At 41.3% G+C, this 26,528-nt stretch overlaps 2 protein-coding genes and 1 long non-coding RNA gene across 3 annotated transcripts; 2 read left to right on the forward strand and 1 right to left on the reverse strand.

Annotated features, from left to right (window-relative positions):
* Positions 1-262: 262 nt before the first annotated feature.
* Positions 263-14,853, reverse strand: LOC147136479 (uncharacterized). Its single transcript, XR_015089520.1, has 4 exons — positions 13,979-14,853; positions 5,660-5,742; positions 1,694-1,779; positions 263-1,462 (listed from the first exon to the last, which is right to left on the reverse strand). It is a non-coding gene; the product is annotated as an uncharacterized LOC147136479 (long non-coding RNA).
* On the forward strand, positions 14,133-16,112 carry LOC147136480 (frizzled-7-like). The gene is made up of 2 exons (XM_086051367.1): positions 14,133-14,298; positions 14,367-16,112. Exon 2 carries the CDS (start codon positions 14,375-14,377, stop codon positions 14,816-14,818), a length of 444 nt encoding a protein of 147 aa, XP_085907493.1. The 5' UTR covers positions 14,133-14,298; positions 14,367-14,374; the 3' UTR covers positions 14,819-16,112.
* A 1,641-nt stretch (positions 16,113-17,753) lies between these two features.
* On the forward strand, positions 17,754-22,189 carry LOC147136481 (frizzled-7-A-like). Its single transcript, XM_086051365.1, has one exon. The coding sequence runs from the start codon at positions 18,246-18,248 to the stop codon at positions 19,944-19,946; it is 1,701 nt and encodes a 566-aa protein (XP_085907491.1). The 5' UTR covers positions 17,754-18,245; the 3' UTR covers positions 19,947-22,189.
* Positions 22,190-26,528: the final 4,339 nt, after the last annotated feature.

Consider the following 26,528-nt stretch of genomic DNA (forward strand, 5'->3'; position numbering starts at 1 on the left):
AGGCATTAACAAGGTAGTTGCAATGGCTTGTGGTTAGCAAATGACAGTGATTTGTTAATCATCTCTTAATATTGTTCCAGATTTACAGTATTGAACAGGGGATACCATTCAGACCTACCCAGAAGAGGTGAAAATATGTGATACAGAAAGCCCATATAAAAAAAATACATGATATGGAGATTTAAACATTAAAACACACACTCTTTAATTTGGAACATGAATTTATTTGAACACACACACAAAAATGGAAGCATAAAATGTATCGAAAACTGTACAGAATATAATGGTTGTGAGCATGTGCATTTGCTTTAAGAGGCGGGGCCTGAGTGTCTGGGTATGATTTGTGGCTGACGACAGTGCGCTGATTGTGTTTATGTGTTTTACTGTTGTCTTGGCGTTACCCACCATATGATCTAATTAGATCCACTACCGATGTGCATCACATGACTGTTTTATCGTCCTTTGATGAAGATAATAATGCTCAGCTTTAAGTGGTATTTTATTTAACAATACTGTATATTTATGTTCAGTGTTGATGTTTTCACTGCACTCTATCAACCTCATATCGTCGCTGTCATGTGAAAAACACTTATCTCCATTTATTTTTCATTTTCTTATTTTTACCTGAATCATGTTTCCGCATTACAGAAATCGCATTAAAGTGAAAATGAAAAAAGTTTCCAAAATTGGAGATAAGTGTTTTTCACAGGACAGCGACGATATGCACATATCATGTAAGCTAAACAATGTAACTAACTAAAATATTACACACAGCTCTCAGTATAATGAGGTGTCATTCCTGTAACGATAACCACATAGTGAAACATCAGACCAGAGCTAAAATATTGGCTTAGCTTCTTGAAAAAGCTAAATAAGAACAATTTGGACCACAGAAGTTAGCAGCAACCATGATTCATGAGTTATGCTCAGACCCCAAAAGCCAAATAATCTCTCGCTCTACCTTTTTTTCTTTTTTTTTTTTTTTACGGTTCAAGTCAAAGCCAGAACCCGCAGGATACTTTTATATACTAAACCCAATGTGTGCAGATAACACAGTATAGTCAATGCTGTTCTCTGAGCTGTGGCATGCGGGTGGAAATTAATCCTAGCAGCGAAGCTCAAAACAAGCTTCAGCGTGATTTGAACACCTCAGAATATGAAACTTCTACTACCGGAACATAAACACGAAGGGCTTATTTTTATGACCAGCGCAAGTCTAGCACAAAGCACTGCCTAACTGTGCATGGGTGTAGTTTTCTTTCTTTTGGTATTTTCATAGACTTGTGCAGTTAGAAAAAGGCATTTGCGCTGTTGTGGGAGTGAACACAACGGACTTGCTTCCCAGCCAATGGAATCGGCTCCTCTCATTCCCTTTGAATTCAGCTTGGCATGGCAGAAACATAAACTCACTCGCTTGAGTCCATGCAGGAGATCGATGCACGCAGAGTACATTTATAAGGAACTGCAAGAGAATGATACGCAATGATTTTCAGAGGCTTAGATACATGCTATTGTCATGTTTATGACTGAAATACATTGGCTTTCAATGCACACATCCACAGAGCTCAGAATCTGTCTGCCTGCACCACGATCAAATCCACCCAAAAAAAGACCTGCTTTCAGTAGGTGTAAAAATGTGTCTACTTCCAGCCACCAAATTATCAAGTGCGCGGGGTACGTTAAAGAAAAATACCTTCAGGTCGATGGACCGGCCAGCATGGCGCAGAGCGGTCTGCCAAATTCCAATCCATCCATCCATAGATGCACCACTTTTTACACCTGAACGCACATACGATGTCTATGAGCCCCAGGGCTCTATTTTCATGACCAGCACACGTTTGGCACAGGGAGGCTGTACACTTGACCAGGGAGATCAGAGATCTGTGAAGCTAGCACTTGGAGACTGCCTTCCACCCTGATCATAAGTTTGTATGGAACTCTTCTTTGTTTTTTCTGCATGTCTGTAATATACTGACACCCGGTGGCCAAATCGAGCATACTGCGAGGAGTCACAATGAATTAATAATGATGTACAATGCATTTGAAATTTTTTCATTGTAGTTATCATTATATGTTTTTATAAAGGGACAATCAATGCCGTATGTAAGTAGAGACACACACACCATGTCATACTTTAAACATGAGCCCATGTGTGTTCATCAAAACCCACCTAAAGTCAAAGTGCTGCTGGCAATTACACAAGTGTTCCAAGACACGTCCCTGTGTGTGTGTGTGTGTGTGTGTGTGTGTGTGTGTGTGTGTGCGCGTGCGTGTGTGTAGGGGGGAAACATACTGACATGAAGCCAAGCCACAGAACACAGTGGATCTAAGAGTGTGGTTTGATCAACTATAATAGCGTGAGAGGAAGGCAAAACAAAAACACATTCCAGATGTATACTTTATACCGTACAGTATTTTGCCCTTATCTAGAACTGCATTCCCTTATTTTTGTCCAAAACTTTCACATTCGACCAAAATAAGCATGCTCTAATATTTGCATAATAAACCCATAGTATACAGTAATGCACACTAAAGATCATGATAGCTTTTACTGAGGGAATCTCAAATTAACTAGACAATGTTACCATCACGACTGCCTTCACAGTCAAGAGGTTCTGAGTTTGAATATCAGCTCAGGCCAGGCGCTAACGAGAATTAATGGATGTTTGCGTACTGAATATTTAAATGTGTATAATATTAAAAGAGTCAGGCTGCTGACGAATAATGAATATTCTGTTTGTGCAATATAAAAAGTCCTTATATACACAGTTTTTAATTGAGTTTTGTCTTGCGGGATTAAAATGACATTGAATATTCTGCACACATACATACATGTACACACATGAAAGAATATATCGATTTTTAAAGCTAAAAATGATTTCAAAACATATCTTTTTAATTCATTCTTCTCATCTTATCAATTTCTTGATCGACAAAAATTGAAAATGAGACTTTGTTTTTGAGACAGTATGGGTGGGGTAGAGTTTCAATCTGGCAATGAAGGCTGAGCACATGTGTGCAGGCATGCCTTTTAAGAATATTGAAAACACATGTCATGAGCCTTGGAATAAAAATTTAAAAAAATACGGGCACTGTTATAACTTTGTGATTGATAAATGGATGCCAGCAGCTGTCTTGCCAATTGTGGAGAGGTACATTTGCCTGACTTTATCTGCAAGCTGCCTGGGTTCAGTTCCCACTCACTGTGAATGGTTGTCAATCTCTATATGTGCCTTGTAACGGACTGCCAACCAATCCAGGGTGTAGTCCGCCTTTCCCCTGAAGTCGGTTTGGATAGGCTCTTGCCCTCTGTGATAATGTCGATCACGATGAGCGGCATGGAAAATTAATGGGTGGATGGATACTACAGTTTACAAGCATGAATGGTGAAAACACACTGGTGAACTGCAGTAAAAGCTATTTTCATTTTAACAGTCACCATTGCATTTTTACAATTTTGTCTTTGGACCCTAAAGTAAATCAAGTTAAAGTCAAGTAAATTATAATCATGACTTGGTTCCAAATAGCGGGCTGCCAGGAAAGCTGCCAGTCCACAAGGTACAAACCTGGTGTGTGCATTAAACTCAATGAAGGCCCGGTATTTTAATGACGAAAATGTGGACACAATATCATAAAAAAAAAAAAAAAAATGTGCCAATAATACAAAATGTTCACAAGCATGTAAATGTAAACTGATACATCTGGTATTGTGGTTATAGAGTGACACCAAAGTGACATCTTTCTTCGTGTATTTTACTAATACATCATTCATTCAGATTTATTGATTGATTGGCTCATTCACACAACGATGTAACTCTGCTGTTTTGAAATGTGTTGAGTCTTCTTGAAAAGCTAGGTGTGGGGAGAAAAAAAAACTGCGTCATAAAAATAGAGCGACGGCCATCTGGCTCAGGTCAACCTCCCACCGAGGGTGCTGATCACCGTAGTTTGTGTGTGTGTGCGAGTCCCTCGCAGTGAAAGGTGATGACCACAGCTGTGCGTGTGACCTCCAAACCACAGGAGGCCTCCCCCGACAACCCCCCCGCCTAATCCTCTTCCTTCTCCATGTTCTCTTCTCCTAGGGCAAGGCCCTCTGCTCCTATTCTTCAGCATTCCCTTCCCCCACGCTTCTTTATTTCGAAATCCTCCATCAAATAATACACAATAATTAACAAATTGAAATGATATTAAACACAAGAACCTCAGAGGGACAGCTATTGCGATATCACCTCCTCTATTACTTTGTATCAATTAGCACATGTCCCACAAGACTGCGTGTGCGCTGTGTGTGAGGGAGGGTAAATAAATAAAAAAGAATGATCATGCTGATGTCTTTTCGGTGGAGTCATCGTTGAGTCAAGGCCAGAATCAGCATTGATGTCATCTTTTGAAATGGCTGTTTTCTTGCATTTTTCGCATATCTGTCGTCTCGGCCAGCCGGGGGAAAAGGTGGAGTGAACTCTTAAAAACAACAGAGCTCAATCCACGGTAGGCTACGGGTGTCCACTGAGCCATTTGTGGCCCACTGTCCATTTTTTAGCAGCACGAGGCCCATAATAAAATTCACAATTGTCACGGCCCGTTTCATTTGCTTGCATTGTACTATGTACTTTCTACACTAAATGGGTGGGGGCAGGAGAAGAGAAAAAAAAAATGAAGAAATTCATTCTCATCTCTCACTTCCTCATTTCCCACCAATCACTCATCACCGAAATAGAAACAAGATTTCTATTACACCCCGATGAGTAAAGATAATTCAGTATCAGCAGCAATAGCAATTGTTTATCACAATTTCTGCCCTGTATCAAAGTCAGTTTAGTACAGATTAGGAGTTAAACGCATTAGTGGATGATTCAGTGAGTCGACTTTACTATCGTCTGCAATGACGTTTAAAACTTTAAGTCAATCCAATCACTATTAACATGTTTTTGGCATCTCGTCTTCCCCCGATCAGCCAATTTACAGAGAACTTTCGACTCGCCCATCTGATGCTTTCGCTGGACTACAATGCAATTTAATCATATTTCTATGCCAGTCCATTGAAATTTGTCTTAACGTGCAACTGGTCCATGGTTCAAAAATGAGAATTTATCATTTTTGGGCAAATTAAGTGAAACTGAATAATTTCCCACGGCACCCCTGATTGTCTCACGACACACTTGGAATCACTGCCTTAATGTTATATAGTTGCGCCTGTCCAGACTGAAATGTTTACACAGTTTCTCTTTCAAAGTTTAAACGTGAACCGTGTCTAAGATACATTAAAACATTGCCACGAGTTTAGAAATGTTGCATTTGGGGTCTCTTAAATGCTGTTGTTGTATAACAGATCAACCAAAACGACATTTTTTTTTATCTTGCGTAAATGGCCATAGTCTCTTGGATGATTTTAAAAGGCAGCTACAGTAAGTGTCAAGAGACTACAGATGAACCAAAACACGCAATCCATGTTTAAATCTTAAACTAGCAACCCGGTCTACTGTCATGGCGCTTGAATTTGTCACCTTCCTCTACAGTGGAAGCTTTGACTTCCTGATAAATTGGTCTCAAGTGGCGTCAATTGGCATATCCTCCCCGTTCTCACTTCTCACCCAAAGCAAAGTCACGTCAAAAAGGATGGACGAAAGATATGGAAAGAGTCCGATCATGTCCAACTTACTTAGTAAAATGGACCGAGTGTTGTCTTGTCCACGATTTTGGCTGATGTGCGTGGTCTGTAAACCTCGCCTTCTCCTCTTGTAACTACAAAGTCAAAACACATGTAGAGACAAAACAACCCTTATTGGCAGGAAGTGCTAAACAGTTGGTGTCTGACAACCTTACTGTGGAAGTCAGTCACACGACCAACCCCCATTAGATAAACACACACACACTTGCACACATACAGATCTGATGAGTGGCAAAAGTTTCAGATTCCTTGGTTGGGCCTAATGACCTCTTCAGCTCACACTGAAATGTTGGCTGCATTATGAGCTTAGAGAGGAACACTCTCCTTCTGACTCAGCTCAAGTGCAGCTATGATCCTGTTCAACAAGTCAAAACTAATATGAGCCATATTCTCTCCCTACAGGTTGGCAAGAATGTTGTGGTATACCATGAGCGGAGGATTCTCTGATGTTTTTTCATGGAGGTTTCATGTAAAAGGGCCCAGAAGACAGTGAAGGACTCATGATAATGTTATCAGGCGGTGATCAGTTGCGCCTCTAAAATTAAAACTAAAACACATGGCCACAGAACTGAAGGGATTGCAACATTAGGCTGGATTTACACTTCAAGTGAAATTGCGCAATTCTGATTATACAGCAGTTAGTTCCGACCAAGCAATTTGATTGGACGAGAGTCATTCCATAACCGACGTTACACACAGTACAACTTCACTGAGACTTATGATTTTACATATGACCCGGCCTCACATATGTTCTAAACTGTTAATTTGTCCCACATCCAAAAGTTTTCTATCATTTCTGTGGGTTGCTAAAAACTTTGCATGGCAAAGATGGACACATTTTAAGAAATATCATTTGATTTATTTAAAATATGATTGGCAGTGAGGACTTTGCATACAGAGGGAAGGTGTGGTTAAATGACACATTAATAACACATTAAGCATACAAACAGGAGCGGCTGTGCGAGTGCACAGTGGTCGCATCGTTTGACTTCATTTTGCATTTCCAAACTAATTATTTTAACTTGCAATGACATAATAGCTTGACTTGCAATGACATAATAGTATATTTTTTTGGGGGGGGTTATTATTGATCTTGACGCTTGGGCTGGTCACCATTTTCCAGTGATGGCTAACTCTATGGCTAACATCACTTTTTGCTGTCGGATTTGAATAGCTAAATAAATAAATAAACAAATCTAATTTTGCTTACTGCTAAATGATGCCTGCAGAACTGTTGTCTAACAGCAGCAGCATAATTAATGCCTATGTCTAGCAATCTCAAATATACTTTCAATATATCGATCGATAAATGAATCCATCTTTCCTTATATAGCACTTCATTTAAAAAAAAAAAAAAGCAACTCAAAATGCTTTACATGAGTTTAAAAACAACCACCCCCGTCCCCAGCCCCACAACTAACCTACAAGGATACAGACCTGAACACACAGACACAAGTTAAAAATAATACAGAAATGTCCTAAGAAGCCAAAAGTTCAGCACATGGCATCCAGGTGCTTAAAATACCATCTCAAGAAACGATCTGCCCCAGACCAGGAACACAGACTTATGGCTGCAGGTCGTCAGCTGTCTGCGCACATTGCACGGTTTACTTTCTGGATCTGCATTTGACACCTCTGTCAGATAGGAGGATTTGTATTTTGGCCAGCATGATGTTTTTAATTATACTAATCGTATGTTTTCATGATCTTTTGCAACAAAAAAAGTGCTGTGGTCCACCCGTTTTAGTGGGGACATAGTTGTGCATTCCTACACTGAACACTTAACAGATGTCCATTGTCAACGTTCACATAAGAAATCCATTTTCAGGCATTTGTGTTTTCATGCTATAAAGGACTTGTCTTGTATAGTCCACAACAATATTGCTTTTAGTCCATAATCAACTGCAAGAGAGTGCCGCGCAACCAACCTACTGTATACTGTAGTTCCAACCTAATGGCTCACTGGTCCAACGCATCGATCAAGCCCCAGCCCTCTCGTATGAGCTCCCCTCTCAGGCATGCAAGACTCCTGCGCTCCCAAATGACCAATCCTTTGGCTACATTACTTTCTCTCAAGCAGACCCTCGCTAAAGACCATCTTTTTTTCTTGGGAGGCCCAACCAATTTCTATCACTCTGCACGTTGCTTCTCACTGGGATATTCAAATCCTGCACGGAATGAGGATTTGCAATTCCTCGGGGGAATCAGCTGAGGTGGTTCAAGCATCTGATTACATCTTCTGAATGCTTCCACTTCAATCTTCTGGTGTGGAGTAAAAAAAAAAAAAAAAATCTGGTAGAATTACGTGTTGGGGTGGCTCTGCAGTGGACACAGAGAACACGCCCTCTTTTTCCTATCTCATTTCATTGCAACCATGACCCAGTTCTTGATAAGCACTGAGAAATAATGGATGGATGCAGATGATAGACAGATCAGAAAGAGAGAAGCGTACTCGTACAGTATTAGTCATTCTTTTTAAGAGGCTAATGAGCCTCTCGCTGCGGAACACACACTCTGCTGGCCCAAATAAATACTTCTTTCAGTACTGTGCATGTGTTTGTGTGTGTGTGAGAGAAAGGGGGGTTGAGTAGTCCAGTACTGTGGGCTCTCTGTGTTGCACTGACAGACATTAACCAGCTGCCTGCATTCCTCACTCTCTTTCTCTCTCCTGATTTCTTGCTTGATTTTTCCCTACCCTTATTCAAGTGACTACACAATACTATTCCACCCTTTGCGATACCACTAGTTCTACGTTAGTTAGTTAGTTGTGGTTAAGATCTATCAGGACTCCTTTTCAGTACTTCGGAAAGATCTATAATAGGCTTGGGCAAAGTATGGTTTTAATGACCAAGAGTTTGAATTATCTACAGCATTCTGATAAATATTGCGTTTGTGGAATAAGGGTTTATCCACTCGTTTTCAGCCATCTCTGGGGGCGGCCATTTTGTCACTTCTGTCGACTGAAAATTGCATCACAACTGCTCAGGGCTCAGGTAATGGCCAATCATGGCTGACCTGTTTTCTGAAGCTGAGCCGTGATCTAGAATGGATATTTTAGCCATCTCCAAGGGCGGCCATTTTGTCACTTCTGTCAACTGAAAATGACATCACAGTGTCTTAAGACTCAGGTAACGACCAATCACAGCTCACCTGTTTTTTTGAAGCTGAACCATGATTGGTCGTTATCTGAGTCCTGAGAGACTGTGATGTCATTTTCAGTTGGCAGAAGTGACAAAATGGCCGCCACCTGAGATGGCTAAAAGCGGGTGGATTTTGCTGCTTAACTCATATTCCACAAACGCAATATTAATCAGAATGCCTTGTCTCAACTAGTGGGCCCAAATACAACCTGATGGCCTGTCGAAGAAGTGTCTGTCTAGTTCTCCTTAGGTTAGGTCATACAGTATCGACAGTAGACACATAATCAGGCAGTTATCATCTGCGTCACGCAACTGGCGCTTTCCCTACCCACAAACATCTTGCTTTGTTTTACGGAAAAGTGGTAATATAATATCAGAGAGAGAAAGAGGAACACGATCTGCTTTCCTATCCTCACACTAAAGCAAGATTATCCATTTATTATGAGGCTACAATTACATAGACTATGTGTAACATAATGAAACTATTATTCAAATAAAGAATTCAAGATATACATTTGAAATCATTGGTTAATTAATTATAAATCAATTAATTATAAATAATACTTTTTTTCATATTTTACATACAAATTCCTTTCTTTTTTACCTCATCTATGAATGACTAGGCCAATTGATCTCAAAAGTTTACCCCTATAGGATTTCCTAAAAACATGTTACCTAACTATCAACTGCCGCTTTTGATAAGATAAAGTAAGTCTTTATTGATCTCTCATGCTAATGTTGAAATGTAACTGCATAAACAAGCACAGGTCATCATGTTCATTTGACTGTCACTATTTCCCCATATGATGTGGTCACACAACAGGTTATTCTGTGTACTGTGGTCCACAATAATGTATTCCGGGTCTTCGTTAAAGTATGGAGGACCAAAACTGACAAAAGTGACAAAAGTGAAAATAAAAATAAAAAAGATAATTGAAAAAAAAATACATTTAAAAAATATATGAAAATAAGAACAAAAAGATACATAATGCAAAATAAAAGTAAAAATAAATAATCAACAAATATTTAAAAATAAATAGCTAAATAAATGTGGAAATATATATATATATATATATATATATATATATATATATATATATATATATATATATATATATATATATATATATATATATATATATATACATATAATACAGTTAAATATCATTTTATTTATACAACACTGAATGGATTATATGGATTATATTATAATGGGTAAAAGCAGTAGCTGCTTTTCATGTGGAAGCTCAAATACTTGGCATGACGCGCATGTTTCTGACTATTATTAAACCGGGCCACCACTGACTGAACCGGACTCTTCCTTCTTCTTTTGTTTATTTCACATTGGAGTCCAATAAATCTCCAGCTGCAACAGGTAGCAGTCCAAACACCAGCAGGCTGTCTGGAAACCTGTTGGACTACCTCCATCTGCCTGACCACTGCACACACTGCCCCGGAGCCACAGACATACACAAGCAAACAGCAGTAGTTACACAACTCCAAGTGTAGCCAGTTGACTTGACCTGCCACGATATGCACTGAGGCAGGGAGACACATTTAATTTGCCCTACTTGGAAATATGTCCTTGTGTGACAACAATTCCTTGAAGTCATTCCCAAGTACTTGGAAATAGTACTTTTAATAAAGAGTATGTTTATGTAATTTTACTTCAACAACGTGTGCCCCATTTTGTTTTCATTTCACCGATCACCAAGCTGTGCATGTGCATGTGTGTCTGTTGTTTTTATTTGGTATTTTTTCTTTATTTGGTGGCATGTCTGCTTGTGCGGCGCCTGCGTGTGATGTGAACATTATGTTCTCGACGCAGGTTGGCTGTCGCCGACAAGTGACGGACTGGCACTACTAAATACCGCCCAGAATTTATAGACTGATAGATGATGCCCAGCTCTGGTCATATATGACTATTCAAAGATCTCCACCCATCCATACATGTTCTATATAAAGCACCTAGCATGCTCACAATTACATCTATAGACTATTTAGAGATCTTAATGAACCTAACATGCATGGTTCATGCATGCATCATTCCTAGTTAGTATTACTAGGCTTAGTTATACTGCTACAGCGTGCGGTTAGCTAGTTGGCTCTGCCTACACGCCGATAACGCATCTTCTTTGGATACCTCTACATTCACAGAACAGCTTGTTTGCATTATTTAAATTCACCGCCGCCTGTCTCCTGGCTGAGAGGAGCCACAGAAGTCTGTTAGCTGTGAGCCAGCTGGAGGTAGCGCCTTTCTTCTTGGTGAAGGCATAAGAAAGTCGCTGGACAAAGTAGTATGCATTTATCAGCGGAGCGTGTATTCACACGCTCAGCAGACACGACCACAGCGTTTGAGAGCACAGACAACGGCTTGCTTTTTTATAATTTTGAAGCCTTGATTTTTTACTCTTTTTTTTTTCCCCTTAACTGAGAATATCTTAATAAATTCATTAATCACAGTAATATTAACTTTGGCAGGGTTGTTAACAACACTCTTCTCTGCAGTGTATCAAATTCAGAAGACATTTATTTTCACTTTACAGTGACGACTAAGTGAAACTTCAGCATTTTTATGAAAACCACTGATTTGTTCGCGTTCAGTAAAAAGATCTATATGACTTACTGGAAATGTGTTCCAGGGCTTGGTTAACAGAACAGACAATGCATAATGTAACACTTTAATGTTTGAAACGCTAACACGAATGGTTGAAATAAGTCAACAAAATTCAACTCTCAAAACAATAAAACACTACCTATATACTTTGCCACCAAGAGATGACAGAATAGATTAGAAAAAAAAAAGCTGAGCGCTCCTGTGACTGCCGTTCAAACTCAAAAAAATTTGCATGACTTTGGAAGATAACTTTTTCTTTGAAAATTTTGGTTGGATTCCGAATTGTATCGCTTATATGTACTGTACAGGACACGTTGATACTGATTTGTCTTCAGTTGAAGAGATGGCCATGTGTCAAACATATTTTCTTTGTTTTACTTGAAGCACTTCAGGAATGTTTCTACAGCCATGTCACCCTGTTTTGAATGTGCAGGTGCTTGAGTTTTATGTTACGCCGTGACTAAGAACTAAACAATAGAATACCTTTCCACTACGCACGTTGAACTTCGAAATCTGATCGGACTGACTCCAACATTTAAACTGAATAGCCTGCATTATTTTATATGAAGGCTGTGACTCAATTTAACAGACGGTCACTTCTCCTAACACGAGTGATAGCAACAGATTATGTTTTAGATAAAATAATATTTACTGTATTTTGGGGTGCACAATGTTGACATATTGGTTTGCAGTTGAGAGATTCTGAGTTTGAAAATACAACCCAACCTGCTGAGGGAAGTGTGCAAGGGTGGCCCATCACCGAAAATCTTGGATTATTGACTACCTCACACTCTAAAAACAGTTGGGTTAAAAATAACACCATTTTCTGACCCACTTTCTTGCATTGTTTTGTACAAAACAGTCCAATTTTTGGAGTTGTTTTGTTCAAAACTACCCATTTGGGGGATTGTCTGCTGCAAAAACAACCCATAAAGTTGGGTCAAATTGACCCGAGTAGTGGATCGGTCCATTTTTTACCAAAAATTGTTTTTTTTTTAACCCAACTATTTTTAGAGTGCACCAACAGACCACAGTTGTGACGCAGGACTGCAAGTCTGACATGCTTCTCTGTAGCACCGGTGCACCACAAGGAACCGTCCTGGCTCCTTTCGTGTTCACCTTGTACACATAGCGCCTTCATATCAATAGTGTGCAAACACACACTGAGAGAGTCACAACTTACAAGTACCTGGGTGTCCACATCAACAACAAACGGGACTGGAGCGACAACAAAGAAGCTCTCGACAGGAAAGGTTAGAGCAAGCTCTTCTTGCTAAGGAGGATAAGGGCTTTCTTTCACTATTCAGGGGACACTCATGAAGAACTTTTATGACTCTGCGGTCGCAACAGCCCAATTTCTATTGAGTGGTCTGCTAGGCAGGCGGCTCAGGACAAAAGACCCTAATGAGGACAAGCGCTATATATACTGGATCGATGGATGGATGGGTTATTTGGGCAAAATATAAACAAGTTCTCCATCCTGCCATTATTTTTTGTGTTTCATTTACTAGTTTATTGAGCAGAGGCGGCCCGAGAGCCCCTCAAGGGAAACGTGCCAGCATTCTTAATCAATAGCTTAAGTGGCTGGTGTCTTTAATTATTACACAGCTCTGTTTACAGACATTTGACCCGAGTAACGTCAACAAGAGGGGCCTGCATGCTGAATTAATCTCTGACATGCACCAATGTAGTTTCTCAGCGAGACAGACAGATGATCGGAAGCCTTGTGTCTGCTAACCATGAGACAATTTCATTGTTTTACATGGACAAGCTTCCTCTTGTCATCAATACAATCTGTTTTTTCTTTGACACTGGGTTATTATGCATTGAGAGAATTAGAAACATGCATGATGTAGCGGTGTACTGTCAATACATTCTCAATATATCATATCATGGTTGGTCAACATAAATGCTGGAGGAGGGAAACAATTTTTCATCAGTGCTACTGGGGTGCCATATCGGACCATGTACTTCCTAACCAGATGTATGAGAAAATGCAATTTTAAATATGGACAAAATGTGTACTCTTATTATTTGTATTTTTTGATAATACTGTACAAATATCAATGAATGTATAAAGCCACTATTACACCCGTTTGGTGGTGGGAAGTGACAATAGTTGTTGTTTACGAGCTAAATAAATAACATTGAGACGAGTTATCAAGTATTAGTACACAGTACTGGCAAGTACTCAGAGTTGAGTAAGTATTTCTACTCATACTCTATAAACAAAAGATGTAGTACTCAGGGGGCAGCCATTTTATCACTTCTGTCAACTAAAAATGACATCACAGTTGCTCAGGGCTCAGGTAACGACAAATCACAGCTCACCTGTTTTCTGAAGCTGAGCCATGATTGGCTGTTATCAGAGCCCTGAGCAATTTCAATGTCATTTTAAGTGGACAGAAGTGACAAAATGGCTGCCCCCTGAGCTAGCTAAAAAGGGTGGATTATGTCTTATTCCACAAACGCTATATTAATCAGAATGCCGTGTTTCAACTAGTGGGCCTGCATAGAACATAATCCTGAAGAAATGTGTTTGAGTTGACTTACCCTTTAAGTGAAGGAGTTGATTCTGGACTTAAGTGAAGGAGTTGATTCTGGACTTTTCCTTCGTTCTTTTGCCAGTCTTTTTTTAATGAAAATATCTGCGCTTCTACTGAAGCAGCTACAGAGGGATATTACTATTTCGCCACCAGAATTTAGACAAAGTTTGGCTAAATTGTTGTTGATGTGAAAGAGGGGGTGTTTTTTTTTTAATCTCCACCCTTTCAGACTGAACAAAAAAAAACTACAAAACGAGTGAGCTGCTTGAACGAGGACGCTTCTGTAAAAAGAGCTGAAAATAACACGACGGAGATTTGACTTTGACTGTACGTAACTCCGACGGCCGGACTTTTGTCTCTTTGTTTTGACAGAACGTTTTTCTTTTTCTCCCTAGCGTCCACTATGGGGGCGTCGCGGCTGACCGCAGGCTGCGTGCTTGTGCTGTTGCTGCTCTGCGGGCTGTCCTTGTCACGCGCCGACCTACAGCTCGAAGTTTGCCAGCCCATCTCCATCCCGCTGTGCGCCGATCTTCTCTACAACAGGACCATCATGCCGAACCTACTGGGCCACCGCACCCAAGCAGACGCGGCTGCGGAGATGCGCCGCTTCGACCCTCTGTTGCAAGCCCAGTGCTCGGCGGATCTCAAGTTATTCCTTTGCTACGTGTACGCTCCCGTGTGCACCGTGTTGGAGGAAATCATCCCCCCTTGCCGGCCCCTGTGTGAGCAAGCACACCAAGGATGCGAGGCCAATATGACCGCGATCGGCTTCGAATGGCCGGAAAGGATTCGCTGCGAGAAGTTCCCTGTGAGCGGATTGTGCGTGGGTATTGTGGGCGCTGTGTAGTACAGTATACGCAGGACACCTCGATTGTTTCAGCTTCAGTCTCTTCTACGTCACCAACTGCATTCGTTAGGGGGCAGTTGAAATACAGTAGGGTGGTAGTCGTATGTGTTCATCAAAACAGAGTCAGAGGTATTATTCATATGAAGTATACTTAATATCATAAGACACTAACATTATGCACAGTATGAATATTAACACTAAGAGGCCAAAAAAATACTAATGTGCTTAGTAATGATTCATCCATACATTTTCTACTGGGGTCACGGATCAGTTAGAACCCATCTTACTTTGGGCAAAAGTCGGGGTACACAAGGGACTGGTCACCAGTCGTTCGCAGGGCACATATAGACAAACAACCATTAAATTAAAATTCATTCTACACAAAAGTGAAAGTAAAACGGCACTTAAATGTTTAACTCATTCACTGCCAAAAAGGTTTTTATATGTCTTTTCACAGTCCAGCCATTCAATCCCAGGAATTTATTTATATATTTTCAAACGTTAAGGTAAAAGAGTGTCTCAAAAACGTTAATGAGTTAAACACATCCCAAACATGAAATGCAAATGTAAGTCACTTAAAGGTTAAATACAACGGAACTGTATTTTAACCCTTTTTTCATGCACTTCGACTTTATAGAAATGACTCAACTATTAAAACATTTACATTAAAAACAACAAAGCCTCAACTGTTTGAATAGTTATACACGCAACAAAAAGAAGGAAGGTATTGAAAATCCCATGCAGAAATGTACAGCATTTTTTCAAAAACGTGCAATGAATGTTTTACAAATTCATGTAATGAATGCATGTATACATAATCATTTCTGTTTTGGATATGATGAGACGGCCAACAAAACAGTTTTGATGCCTTTTCTGTTGAAAACAGCCTCTTGATTTGCTTTGATGTATCTTTTTTTGGAGACAATCTTAGCTTTTGGTTATGTGAACTTTCTATTATTAGAGATACTATTTTTACAGCATGTTATCTTATTATAGAAGAGTTACAATGATCACTTTGACATGTGTCTTCTCCTTTTGTTTTCTCCGCAGCAATTCTAGTTGTCATTGTAGACACACAGCATGATTTATGTTAAAAAATATTACTCTTGAAGACCAAAAACAAGTAAAGCTTATGCAAAATGTGGTAGTGTTGACAGTTGTTTGATTGAAGCATGTAAGCACTAAGCACTTTTGTAGAACATATCTGAGACTAGTAGTCCCACACTAACCATTGTAACCATTATGGCGTGAATGCTAATAACAACGATGAAATAAACATCCCCTCATTAATAAAGTTTCCCGTTTCTTCCTTGGTATGTGTAAGAATTATTGGATTGTATTAAAGTGGTTAGCTGTAAGAGATTTTTAGGTTTAACTAAAATGAGATTTTATTCAAGTGCGATGGGATCATAGTGTGGCCTAGTGTAATTGGGTTTTAAACCAAGGGTGTTAAACGTGTTTACATTACAAGCCATATTGTAGTTATGGTTGCCCTTAGTGAGGTTAAAATGTATCTTCGCTACAGTATATCACCAAAAATCACAGTTCGGTATGTACCTTGGGTTAAAATTCACGGTCCAGTTGACATTGGGTACAGCAAAGGAACAAAATGCAAAACGGAGTTTTGGAAGACATTGAAAATCAAACCTCAACCGCTTAAATGTTTTATTTTATAGGAGAAAAAAGTTGTGAATTTGTCATTTTATCATTGACTGAATCATTTTTACTTGGTACTTTATAAAGACCCATGGCATTTAGGAGTACAATAAAATACAATACAATTTTATTTATAGACATATGTTATGTTCATTTCATGTTAGTATTATGAGGGGATCATTGGAAAATGCTCTTTCAAGAACCGTGAGGGATGACTCTACAATTGAAGAGTGAAAAGGAGAAGCCATCCTCAGTTTTCTCATTCAGCCACAGAAGAAATCTCCATCACGTTTTGACAAACTATTGCTTTCGCGGGTCCTCAATCCAAATTGACCTTTTGGCCCATTTCTATACAAGTTCACTTGTTGTTTGGAGGCTCGCTGACAGCGGGGAACTCCACTGACTTTTCTTTTTTTGGCTTGAGCGTCACCCCAACTGGATGTCCCACTCTTTTCTCCCCCAGCCTCCCCGACCTCCTCTCTTCTTCCTTTCCTGTCCCCTTCCCCCCACGCCGACCTACCCCCACATCCTTTCATCCCACTCAGGCAAGAAACCAAATGCAGTGAGGCCAACAAGAACCGCCTACACCACCACCCTCACTTTTTTTTTTTTGTGGCCTGTGTGTGTGCGAATCAATTGTGTTGTAAATTCGACCCAGTGTTGGTGTTTGTTCCCACATTGGTTGTTGCTGGAGGTGTTGCAGTGGCCGGTTGGGATAATGGCCGCTTGCTTAGAACTTGAAGACATTTGAAACACTTCACAGTTGCCTGGGGCCTGAAAACTAGCTCTCTAGCTAGCTTGCAAGCTTGATAGATGGATAGATGGATAGATGAATAGATGGATAGATGGATAGATGGATAGATAGATGGATGGATAGATAGATAGATAGATAGATAGATAGATAGATAGATAGATAGATAGATAGATAGATAGATAGATAGATAGATAGATAGATAGATAGATAGATAGATAGATAGATAGATAGATAGATAGCACAGTGGTTTCAGTTAAAAAGTAAACTTTTCCCTGTAATGTCTGTCACTTTGTTGAGAACTTGGCAGGAGTCGTGATTGTCATTATTTCAGTAAAATCTCTGGTGTAATTTAATTACTGTAGCATATTTTCCTTCGACAGGGAGTAAACGGCCAATCAGAGACGAGTCCTGTAGGAAAACAAGCGCCATGATTGGCTGAGACGTCGCAGTCGGTTTCCAGGCGCCCCGCGGCCCGCTGAAGAGGGGGAGGGGGGGGTCTTGTGAATGGAGGGGTGCCTTGAAACCGACCGCAGTGACGAGAACGAGCGAGCCTGCGGACTTCCAACCGCCTGGAGAAGCCGACACTCGGACGAGTCGAGCCACAAAAGATGGCAATTTAGGACACTTTTCCTTTCGCGTTTTCCGTGCGACGACCGAGAGTTGAAAACACCTGACGAGCTTTGATTCCCGTTGTTTTTCCTTTTTCGAAAAGAGCAGGACGTGTTTTTTTCCCCCCTCTCACCGGAGAAGTGAGAGTGGGCTGCTTGGAGTCACTTACAAAGACCATCAAGAAGTCATGACACGGCGGAGGATTTATTTGGATGAAACTGTTTGAAATAAGACCGAATTCGACCGAGGGTGGGCCCGCTCGAGTTGCACGGACTACCAGCCACGCGCGAGGACGTTAAATGCAGATTTGCGACGCTGTTTTGGACCCTTTTTGAGTCGCCCTACTTGGATCAAAGTTTTTCCTTCCTTCCCTCCCCCTCCCCCTCCTCCTCCTCCTCCTCCTCAACTATGGCGGCGGCCAGGTCCACCACTGGCTCCGTGCTTGTGCGGATCATGTGGCTGCTGTGCGGTTTGTCCTTCTCACCCGCTTCTGCGCAACACTACAACAGCGAGAGCGGAATATCCATCCCGGAGCATGGATTTTGCCAGCCCATCTCCATACCGCTGTGCACAGACATCGCCTACAACCAGACCATCATGCCGAACCTCCTGGGCCACACCAACCAAGAAGACGCGGGACTGGAGGTGCACCAGTTCTATCCCCTGGTGAAGGTCCAGTGTTCGGCCGATTTGAAATTCTTCCTGTGCTCCATGTACGCTCCCGTGTGCACGGTTCTGGAGCAAGCCATCCCCCCGTGTCGGTCGCTGTGCGAGCGCGCACGTCAAGGGTGTGAAGCCCTCATGAACAAATTCGGATTCCAGTGGCCCGAGAGACTTCGCTGCGAGGCGTTCCCGGTCCACGGGGCCGGCGAGATCTGCGTGGGTCAGAACACATCGGAGCCGAGCAGCCCGGGCTCCTCGTCTTCACCGTACGCGCCTGAACTGCTGACCCTCCCCCCCAGCTTGGAGCGACCCAAGCCTCCGCCGCACAATCAGTACCCGGAGTTCTCCTGCCCGCTGCAGCTGGACGTTCCGTCCTACCTGGGCTACAAATTCATGGGGGTCAAAGACTGCGGGGCACCCTGTGAACCCACCAAGCCCACCGGGATCATGTACTTCCGGGAGGACGAGGTGAAATTCGGCCGGCTCTGGGTGGGCATCTGGTCCATCCTGTGCTGCGTCAGCACTCTGTTCACGGTGCTCACCTACCTGGTGGACATGAGGCGCTTCCGCTACCCCGAGCGGCCCATCATCTTCCTATCGGGCTGTTACTTCATGGTGGCCGTGGCCTACGCTGCAGGCTTCTTCCTGGAGGACAAGGTGGTGTGTGTGGATAAATTCAAGGAGGACGGCTACAGGACGGTGGCCCAGGGAACCAAGAAGGAGGGCTGCACCATCCTCTTCATGGTCTTGTACTTTTTCGGGATGGCCAGCTCCATCTGGTGGGTCATCCTGTCCCTCACGTGGTTCCTGTCAGCCGGTATGAAATGGGGTCACGAGGCTATCGAAGCCAACTCGCAGTACTTCCACCTGGCTGCTTGGGCCGTGCCCGCCATCAAGACCATCACCATCCTGGCCATGGGCCAGGTGGACGGCGACGTGCTGACCGGCGTGTGTTTCGTAGGCATCTTCAACGTGGACGCCCTGCGGGGCTTCGTCCTGGCCCCGCTCTTCGTCTACCTGTTCATCGGCACCTCCTTCCTGCTGGCCGGCTTCGTTTCCCTCTTCCGGATCCGCACCATCATGAAGCACGACGGCACCAAGACGGAGAAGCTGGAGAAGCTGATGGTGCGCATCGGCGTGTTCAGCGTGCTCTACACGGTCCCGGCCACCATCGTCATCGCCTGCTACTTCTATGAGCAGGCCTTCCGGGAGCACTGGGAGCGCACCTGGCACATGCAGACGTGCAAGCGCTTCGCCGTGCCCTGCCCGCTCCACAACTTTGCCCCCATGACGCCCGACTTCACCGTGTTCATGATCAAGTACCTGATGACCATGATCGTCGGGATCACCTCGGGCTTCTGGGTCTGGTCCGGCAAGACCTTACAGTCGTGGAGGAGGTTCTACAAGCGCCTTAGCAACGGTAACCACGGAGAGACCACGGTGTGAAGTGCAACAAGGTACAAAACTACAAAAATGGAGAAATGAGGTCAGATAGCTTTCAATTTTATACGATTTTTGGACTTATTTTTCTATTTGTGACAAGTCCGCAGGCCCACAGACAGAACTCTTCTCCTCTCTATATTCGATATTAAATGGAAGAATCTGCAGTTTTCTTTTAAACGGTCCCTGAACTCTTTTAATTTTTTTTTTTTTTTTTTTTTGTACTTTTGGATTTGAAACGCATAAGCTCGCTGTCATGAACACCGGACTTGAAGTTATCCCTATTTACTCACTCACTACATCCTTATTGTGTTTGCTTCCTCGTTGAATGTACGTCATGTGTCCGCTCTCACTGTGGCCAAACATGATTGAATGAGACTGATGGGCCTAAAAAAAAAAAGTGCCGAGTGCAGCCAAAAAGGTCCATGGACTGTGAATGCGTCCCGTAAGCTTACCTGGATTCAACATTTTAAGTTACTCTGCTTGTAGACTGAAATGCTTTAAATTGTGTGTTAGATTTAAAAAAAAAAAAAAAAAAAAAAAAGCAGCAGCAGCAGCTCATGTTGCCAAGTGGCTACGCACAATTCTCAGTGAAAACTTTTGCCTTTTTTTTTTTCTTTTTCTCCCGCATTGAATGTTCACTCCGAAGGTGAATGAAGTTACTGGTTGTGTTAGTTTGCACAAGTTATTTTTTTAAAGTGTTAAAACAAATGACTGTTACACTACAAAAACTTGTTCGGCTTCGACGTTATCGTGGAGACTAAATTCCTGATTTCTTTTGACCCTTGACCTAAAGAGCCACATTGGTCTGTCACTGCCATTCTGAACCGCCCCACCCCCCTCCCCTCACCCCCCACTCTACTGTTCGATTTAGTTTGAGCGCTCCTCACCACTCTTCAGTTGTTCTAGCATTTACATTATAAACCTCTTAACTACTTGTGATGTTTTTGTGTCCCGTTTCATTATGAACTCATCGGTACCATGAAATGGGCGCATTTCCCTTTTAAGACTTTTGGAGACCACACACATACACACAAACGCGGGCCTCAGCTCTGTCTGTGTGTGTGGTCCCTACATTGGTGGACTCCCGACTCAGAACGACTGTAACAGGTTTCTTCTGTGGGAGTGGAAATGGTGCTTGAGAATTTTTGAATGTTTATTCTTGCTTAGATAAAGACGATTGTTCACACTTTCAGCCTGCCATTCTTTATTTTTGTTACATTTAGACGTGTATAAATGGATCTGTGTGGGGGGGGGGAGTTTTTTTTTTTTTTCGTCTGTCATTGAAGTTGTTCCACATCCAGACTGAACTTTCCCATACAGAACGAAGGTGCATATGCTTTATGTTCCGCTGGTGTGTGCCATACAGAAGCCATGTTTCTGTTCTTGCGTGCCTGATCCTAAATGTCCGAAAAAGCACAGATGAGCTAAAAAAAAAAAAAAAGAAAGTTACTAGGGTTTGAGTGTTGAGACATACCTTCCTGTGTTTAGCAACCAGGCAGTTGTCACTAGTATGCGCGTGTTCGTGTGCTTCTATTTGCATGACCTCGAAATGTTTACCAGTTCATAATGTTTTACTAATGGACATGAACCAAGTGTCTTATGAAATAACTCCACCCATATGTGTTTTACAGGTGAGTACTGCTCCAACGCGTACTCTCGAGTAGTTTTTAAAACACTTATTGTATATTGGAGATACTAGACTTTCAGGTCGGAAAATGATTCAATCCTGACTTTCAGCCTGTTGGACCACAACTTCAAATACGTTTGTGGAGGAACAACCCTGTCGTTGCAACATAGTTTTTTTTTTGTTTTTTTTTGGGTCATGTTGCACATTTTTCTATGTGTAAATAACGCAAAGATAGAGTTTAAGATGGAAGGAGAATGAGTTTTTTTTTTCCATCACACAAACTAAATTGTCAACATTAGACTGGACACAATCCAAGAATACATACTGTACATACTCATTTTGGTAGTGACATTTTAGTTAAAAAAAAAATAAATCCCCATTCGAATGTGTAAGGAGGCAGTGTGAGTGATGCAAGACATGCCTGTTTTTTGTTTTTTTTTTTCATTCAGATTTGTGTGTGTGCATTGGAACATTATGCAAATTATCCATTCAACACGCCCAACTTCTTATATTGTATTTATGGGGATCCTTATCTGTCTCTCTTTTTTTTTTTTTTACTCGTTTTTAAAGCCTGTTGTGTCTGTACAGTCTGAATTAAAGTGATAAGGTTTGTAACATGTCATGTGGCCTTTGTGGTTTTGTACAGTAATATGACGCATTACTGACACTTTACCCGCTCCATATCAGGATGCGTTGAAGTTGTTTTGCCAATAAGCACTTGCATTTCTTCACAGCAGACATTTTGGACTCTCCTGGCATCTCAGGCAAAACAGTCCTGTCCGGGACACATGACCTATTAGATATCAGGTGGCACAGAGGCTGCATTGTGAGCCAGCTGAACAGAAAATGTAGCCAGACTGTGAGCAATGCATATTTTTAACACTTCATGTTGCTGCCGCTGCTGCGGCTGAATTCTCTTTTAATTCATGAACTGATTCAATTTTCCACCCTTTTGTGTGGTATGTAAACTCAATGCATGACAGACACTAATTCAAGCGATAAATCATTTCATTGGTGACACCAGCATCTTTGCTAGTCTCTTGGAGTACTTAGTAATTCAAATACACAGTGGCTATTAAAAGTTCGTTCAGCCCTGTTCAAATGGCAGGTTCGGCGTGAAGATGGTTTCAAAATGTTTTGCACCCTTGTGATGTATAACCTGCTCAACTCAATTGAATGTATTTTTTAAATGTGTTTGAGAGAAATAATAGAACTGAAATAATATAATTGCGCAAGTTGTACGCAACTTGTACCTGGGATGTTGCTGTGGTCAGAATTAATTACATTCAAACTCGTGATAAATGGGAGTCGGCACATACTTTCCACCATTTTGAGTTCCTATGATTAAATCCAAATATACTTTTGCTGTTCTGGTAGTCTTTCACAGCCTTTTTTTTTTGTTTGTTTATCTTTTGCAGAAGCCTGGATGTTTTGTGCTAACATTGACTGCTACTCAAACTGTTCATTACTCATCCAACTTTTCTAAAGCCTCAGCCCAAAAGCATAAAGACTGTTGATGTGGTGCTCTTTTGGTCATGAGCAGTGAGTGTTATGTTTGCGGCAACTCTTTGGCCTAAAGGTTAAACGTTCTGGAAAGATCTCCAGCACACACGTGGTCCGACAAGGATGAACATTTTTGGCCATAATCCGAAAAGGTGTGTCAGGTACAAACAACACTGCTCACCAAAAGACCTCTATCCATACAAGTGAAGCGTGATGTTGCTAGCTAGCATCATGCTTTGGACCAATTTTTCTTCAGCTGGAACTGGGTCAAGGTGGAGGAACTTAAAGCGGAGGTCAACGCAAACATTTTTTTTTCAAGAATATGTTCTATGCAAGCCCACTAGTTGAAACAGGGCATTCTGATAAATATTGCGTCATTTACTTCTGTCGACTGAAAATGACATCGCAATTGCTCACAACGAACAACCACGGCTCCGATTCAGAAATCAGGTCGGCCGTGATTGGTCGTTGTGAGCGGTTGTGATGCCATTTTCAGTCGACAGAAGACAAAATGGCCGCCCCGGAGATGGCTAAAAACAAGTGCATGCTGCTGCTTAACTTATATTCCACAAACGCAAAATCAATCAGAATGCTGTGTTTCAACTAGTGGGCCTGCTGGGAACATATTCTTGAAAAAAAATATGTTTGGGTTGACTCCCACTTTAAGAAGAGTAAATAGCAGTCAGTGTTAGCACAAAACCTTCAGGCTTCTGACCCAACGCAGAAGAAATGTCAGAAAAAGCATTCTACAACTTCTGAAATTGAATGTGTTGTCACGGCATGTAAAATGCTTTGATAGATTTAAAATCATAAAGTATTACTTTATTATTACCCAGGATAATCAGTAAAGGGTCCTCGCTTTATGACAGCTCTGATACACAACTTTTTGAAGTTACGGATGGTATGCAATGAACTGGTTTGAGCAGTGACATAAGAATACGTTGTCACCTAGCACAAGGAAGCATCATTTCACTCGTTTAGATTCGCCGCCTGGAAGCGTTTTCATGCAAATATTTGCTGTAATTATGACACATTGATGTGTGCAAAGGGCATTGAAGTAAGAATGTCGTCCCGTGGTACAAAAAGCCGCGCTCAGTTACAACCGCAACATTGGCATATCATATTTTCATTTGATTCTCATATATTCATGGCCCATAAGTGTTTTTCATACAACTGTTGACTTTAATTATGACTTTACTTCATAGGCTTCAATAATGATTCAGGGCAAATTAAAAAATTCCCTTCTAGATTTTTCTTTTCAATTAGCATTTTCTGCAATATAATATATTTTTTCTATGAGCACATGTAAATTAATAAAAGGGGGAAATTATTTTTGCATGTTCCCCCACAGCCATTTGTACGGATCAAACAGGTAGAATTGTCTGTAATTTTTACAATTTTTATAACTTCTAACGTTTCAAGCTGTACTTAAAAATACACAAGTACATACTAGTACAGGAGTTGAATCAGTTCTTCTTTTACCTTATGTTTTTTACATTAGCATCTGGTTTTGCTACCTGTCTCCACAAAACCAGTAGGCCTATTATATACGCGCGGGTGTGTTTGGGCGTGAACGCGTGTGCGCGCACCCGCGTGTGTGTGAGTGCTGCCTAGTCTCGCCACGTTGCGTTTGTTTGCTTCACCACAGTGCCCCCTATACGCGCTAAGTAGAGGTACACCAAACGGCGCACCCACGCTCGACGTGCATGAGACTGCTGACGTCAGAGGCAGAAGATGAGCACATTTCCCCATAGTAGTATGTGTGTGTCTGTCCTCACTTGTCACTTCACCTTTCATTTTTACGTAATATTAACTCATTTAAAGTGGTGATAATAACTTCAGAACAGTGACGATATACTGTATAAAATCGCAGTAAATACTGGCACTTAACTCTATACTAACGTTAAAATTAATAACACCAATAACACCACCGACAGACGCCCGTTCAAAATTAGAGGCGGACTGGCCTATAGAGAGAGAGAGACACTATATCCTATACAATCCCCCCCCCGGAAAAAAGGGCGAATGACAGACGACGGAAGGGTACCCACGCTACAGACGCATATGGATGACGAACACGCTCAATTTGTAGTATTGATTTTAGCGATGAAAAAGAAGCAATTAGTTATTAGTAAATTGCTCCAAAATCGATTGAAAATGAATGCAGGTTTCATTTTACTGAGGAAAAACAAATATAATGTGAGCTTGTTTGTGAAAACTGGACCATCCTTGACGCTGTAGGTCCTTGAACAGCCAGCCACAATTTTGAGCACGCTACAGACAAGCCTCCACTCTCACATGCTGACTCCCTTGTCGCTTAACAGACAAGGCCACACCTTTGAGAAGCACACACACACATTTAAAGTCACGCAACAACATGAGGATGGCGAACCCAAGTGGAAAAAAATGATACTTGCACCTCATATACAAACGTTACTTTGTACTTTTAAATGTATTTATGTAGGTATTTCTGTACACCTGTACGAAGTCGAACAGTCAATAGGGAATTGTCGTTTACTTAACTTTACTCAAATAGCTCTTTTCAATTGATATTTCCATATTTTATTTCAGTAAATGATGCACCACAGCTGACTGTTTTTTCACTACTTTAAATTTAATTGATTTTGTCCACAAACAAATGCTTTCACACTCAGTTGCCCACAAATTAATTTGTGAAATGTTTGCTCTTTTATTACGATGTTTTCAGCATAAGGTTATTTTTCAATACTGTTTTGGCTTTGCTTCTGGATTGATTTGACATTTGCTGCAACTTCATCTGGTATTTTAATTCTTGGGGATTTGAAAGGTGGAGGGATGGTGAAATTCTATGCAACCTCCGAGGTTAAACCTGCACAACCCCACAATCCTCTGAACAGGTCTTTTCCGAACACCAGGCTAAAGCAGTAATACTTAGCCCAGTGGAGGAATAGATGTGGAAATATAATAAAAAACTGATATTGCCATCACATTTGGTTCACATTTTTAAGAGAGCTACTTTAGTGAGATTCTTGCAAGAAAAACACCTTTTTGTTCCACATAAATTGTTTGCAGGCTTCTTTTTTCTTGGGAAGTTTGAACGGGGTGATTATTGGCTGGCAACTGAGCAGATACATTAAAAAAATACATACATTGTCAGGTAAATGACAATGACTAAAGTGTTGGCCACACATACATACATACATACAATAGTACCACAGCAACAATATAGAGAAATACAAATACTTCAACTGTCCCCAATTACCAAGTATGCAATCTCACCCGAGTTCTCCATTTCTTAATTTGACTGTACTGATAAGGTAAAGTAGAGCCTTGTTGGTGCTATTTGTACGTCACACCAACATTTATAAATCAATGTAAACACATAAACAGACATTCATGGAAGAGGAAGATTAATGGAGGGTCATCTAGATATGCAAAAACATGTCCCAAAAATGGCTTTAGAAGGCAGACAATGT

The sequence above is a fragment of the Filicampus tigris genome, chromosome 14 (genome assembly GCF_054856515.1).
Source record: "Filicampus tigris isolate MCC_2025a chromosome 14, RoL_Ftig_1.0, whole genome shotgun sequence".
NCBI classification, from domain to species: domain Eukaryota; kingdom Metazoa; phylum Chordata; class Actinopteri; order Syngnathiformes; family Syngnathidae; genus Filicampus; species Filicampus tigris.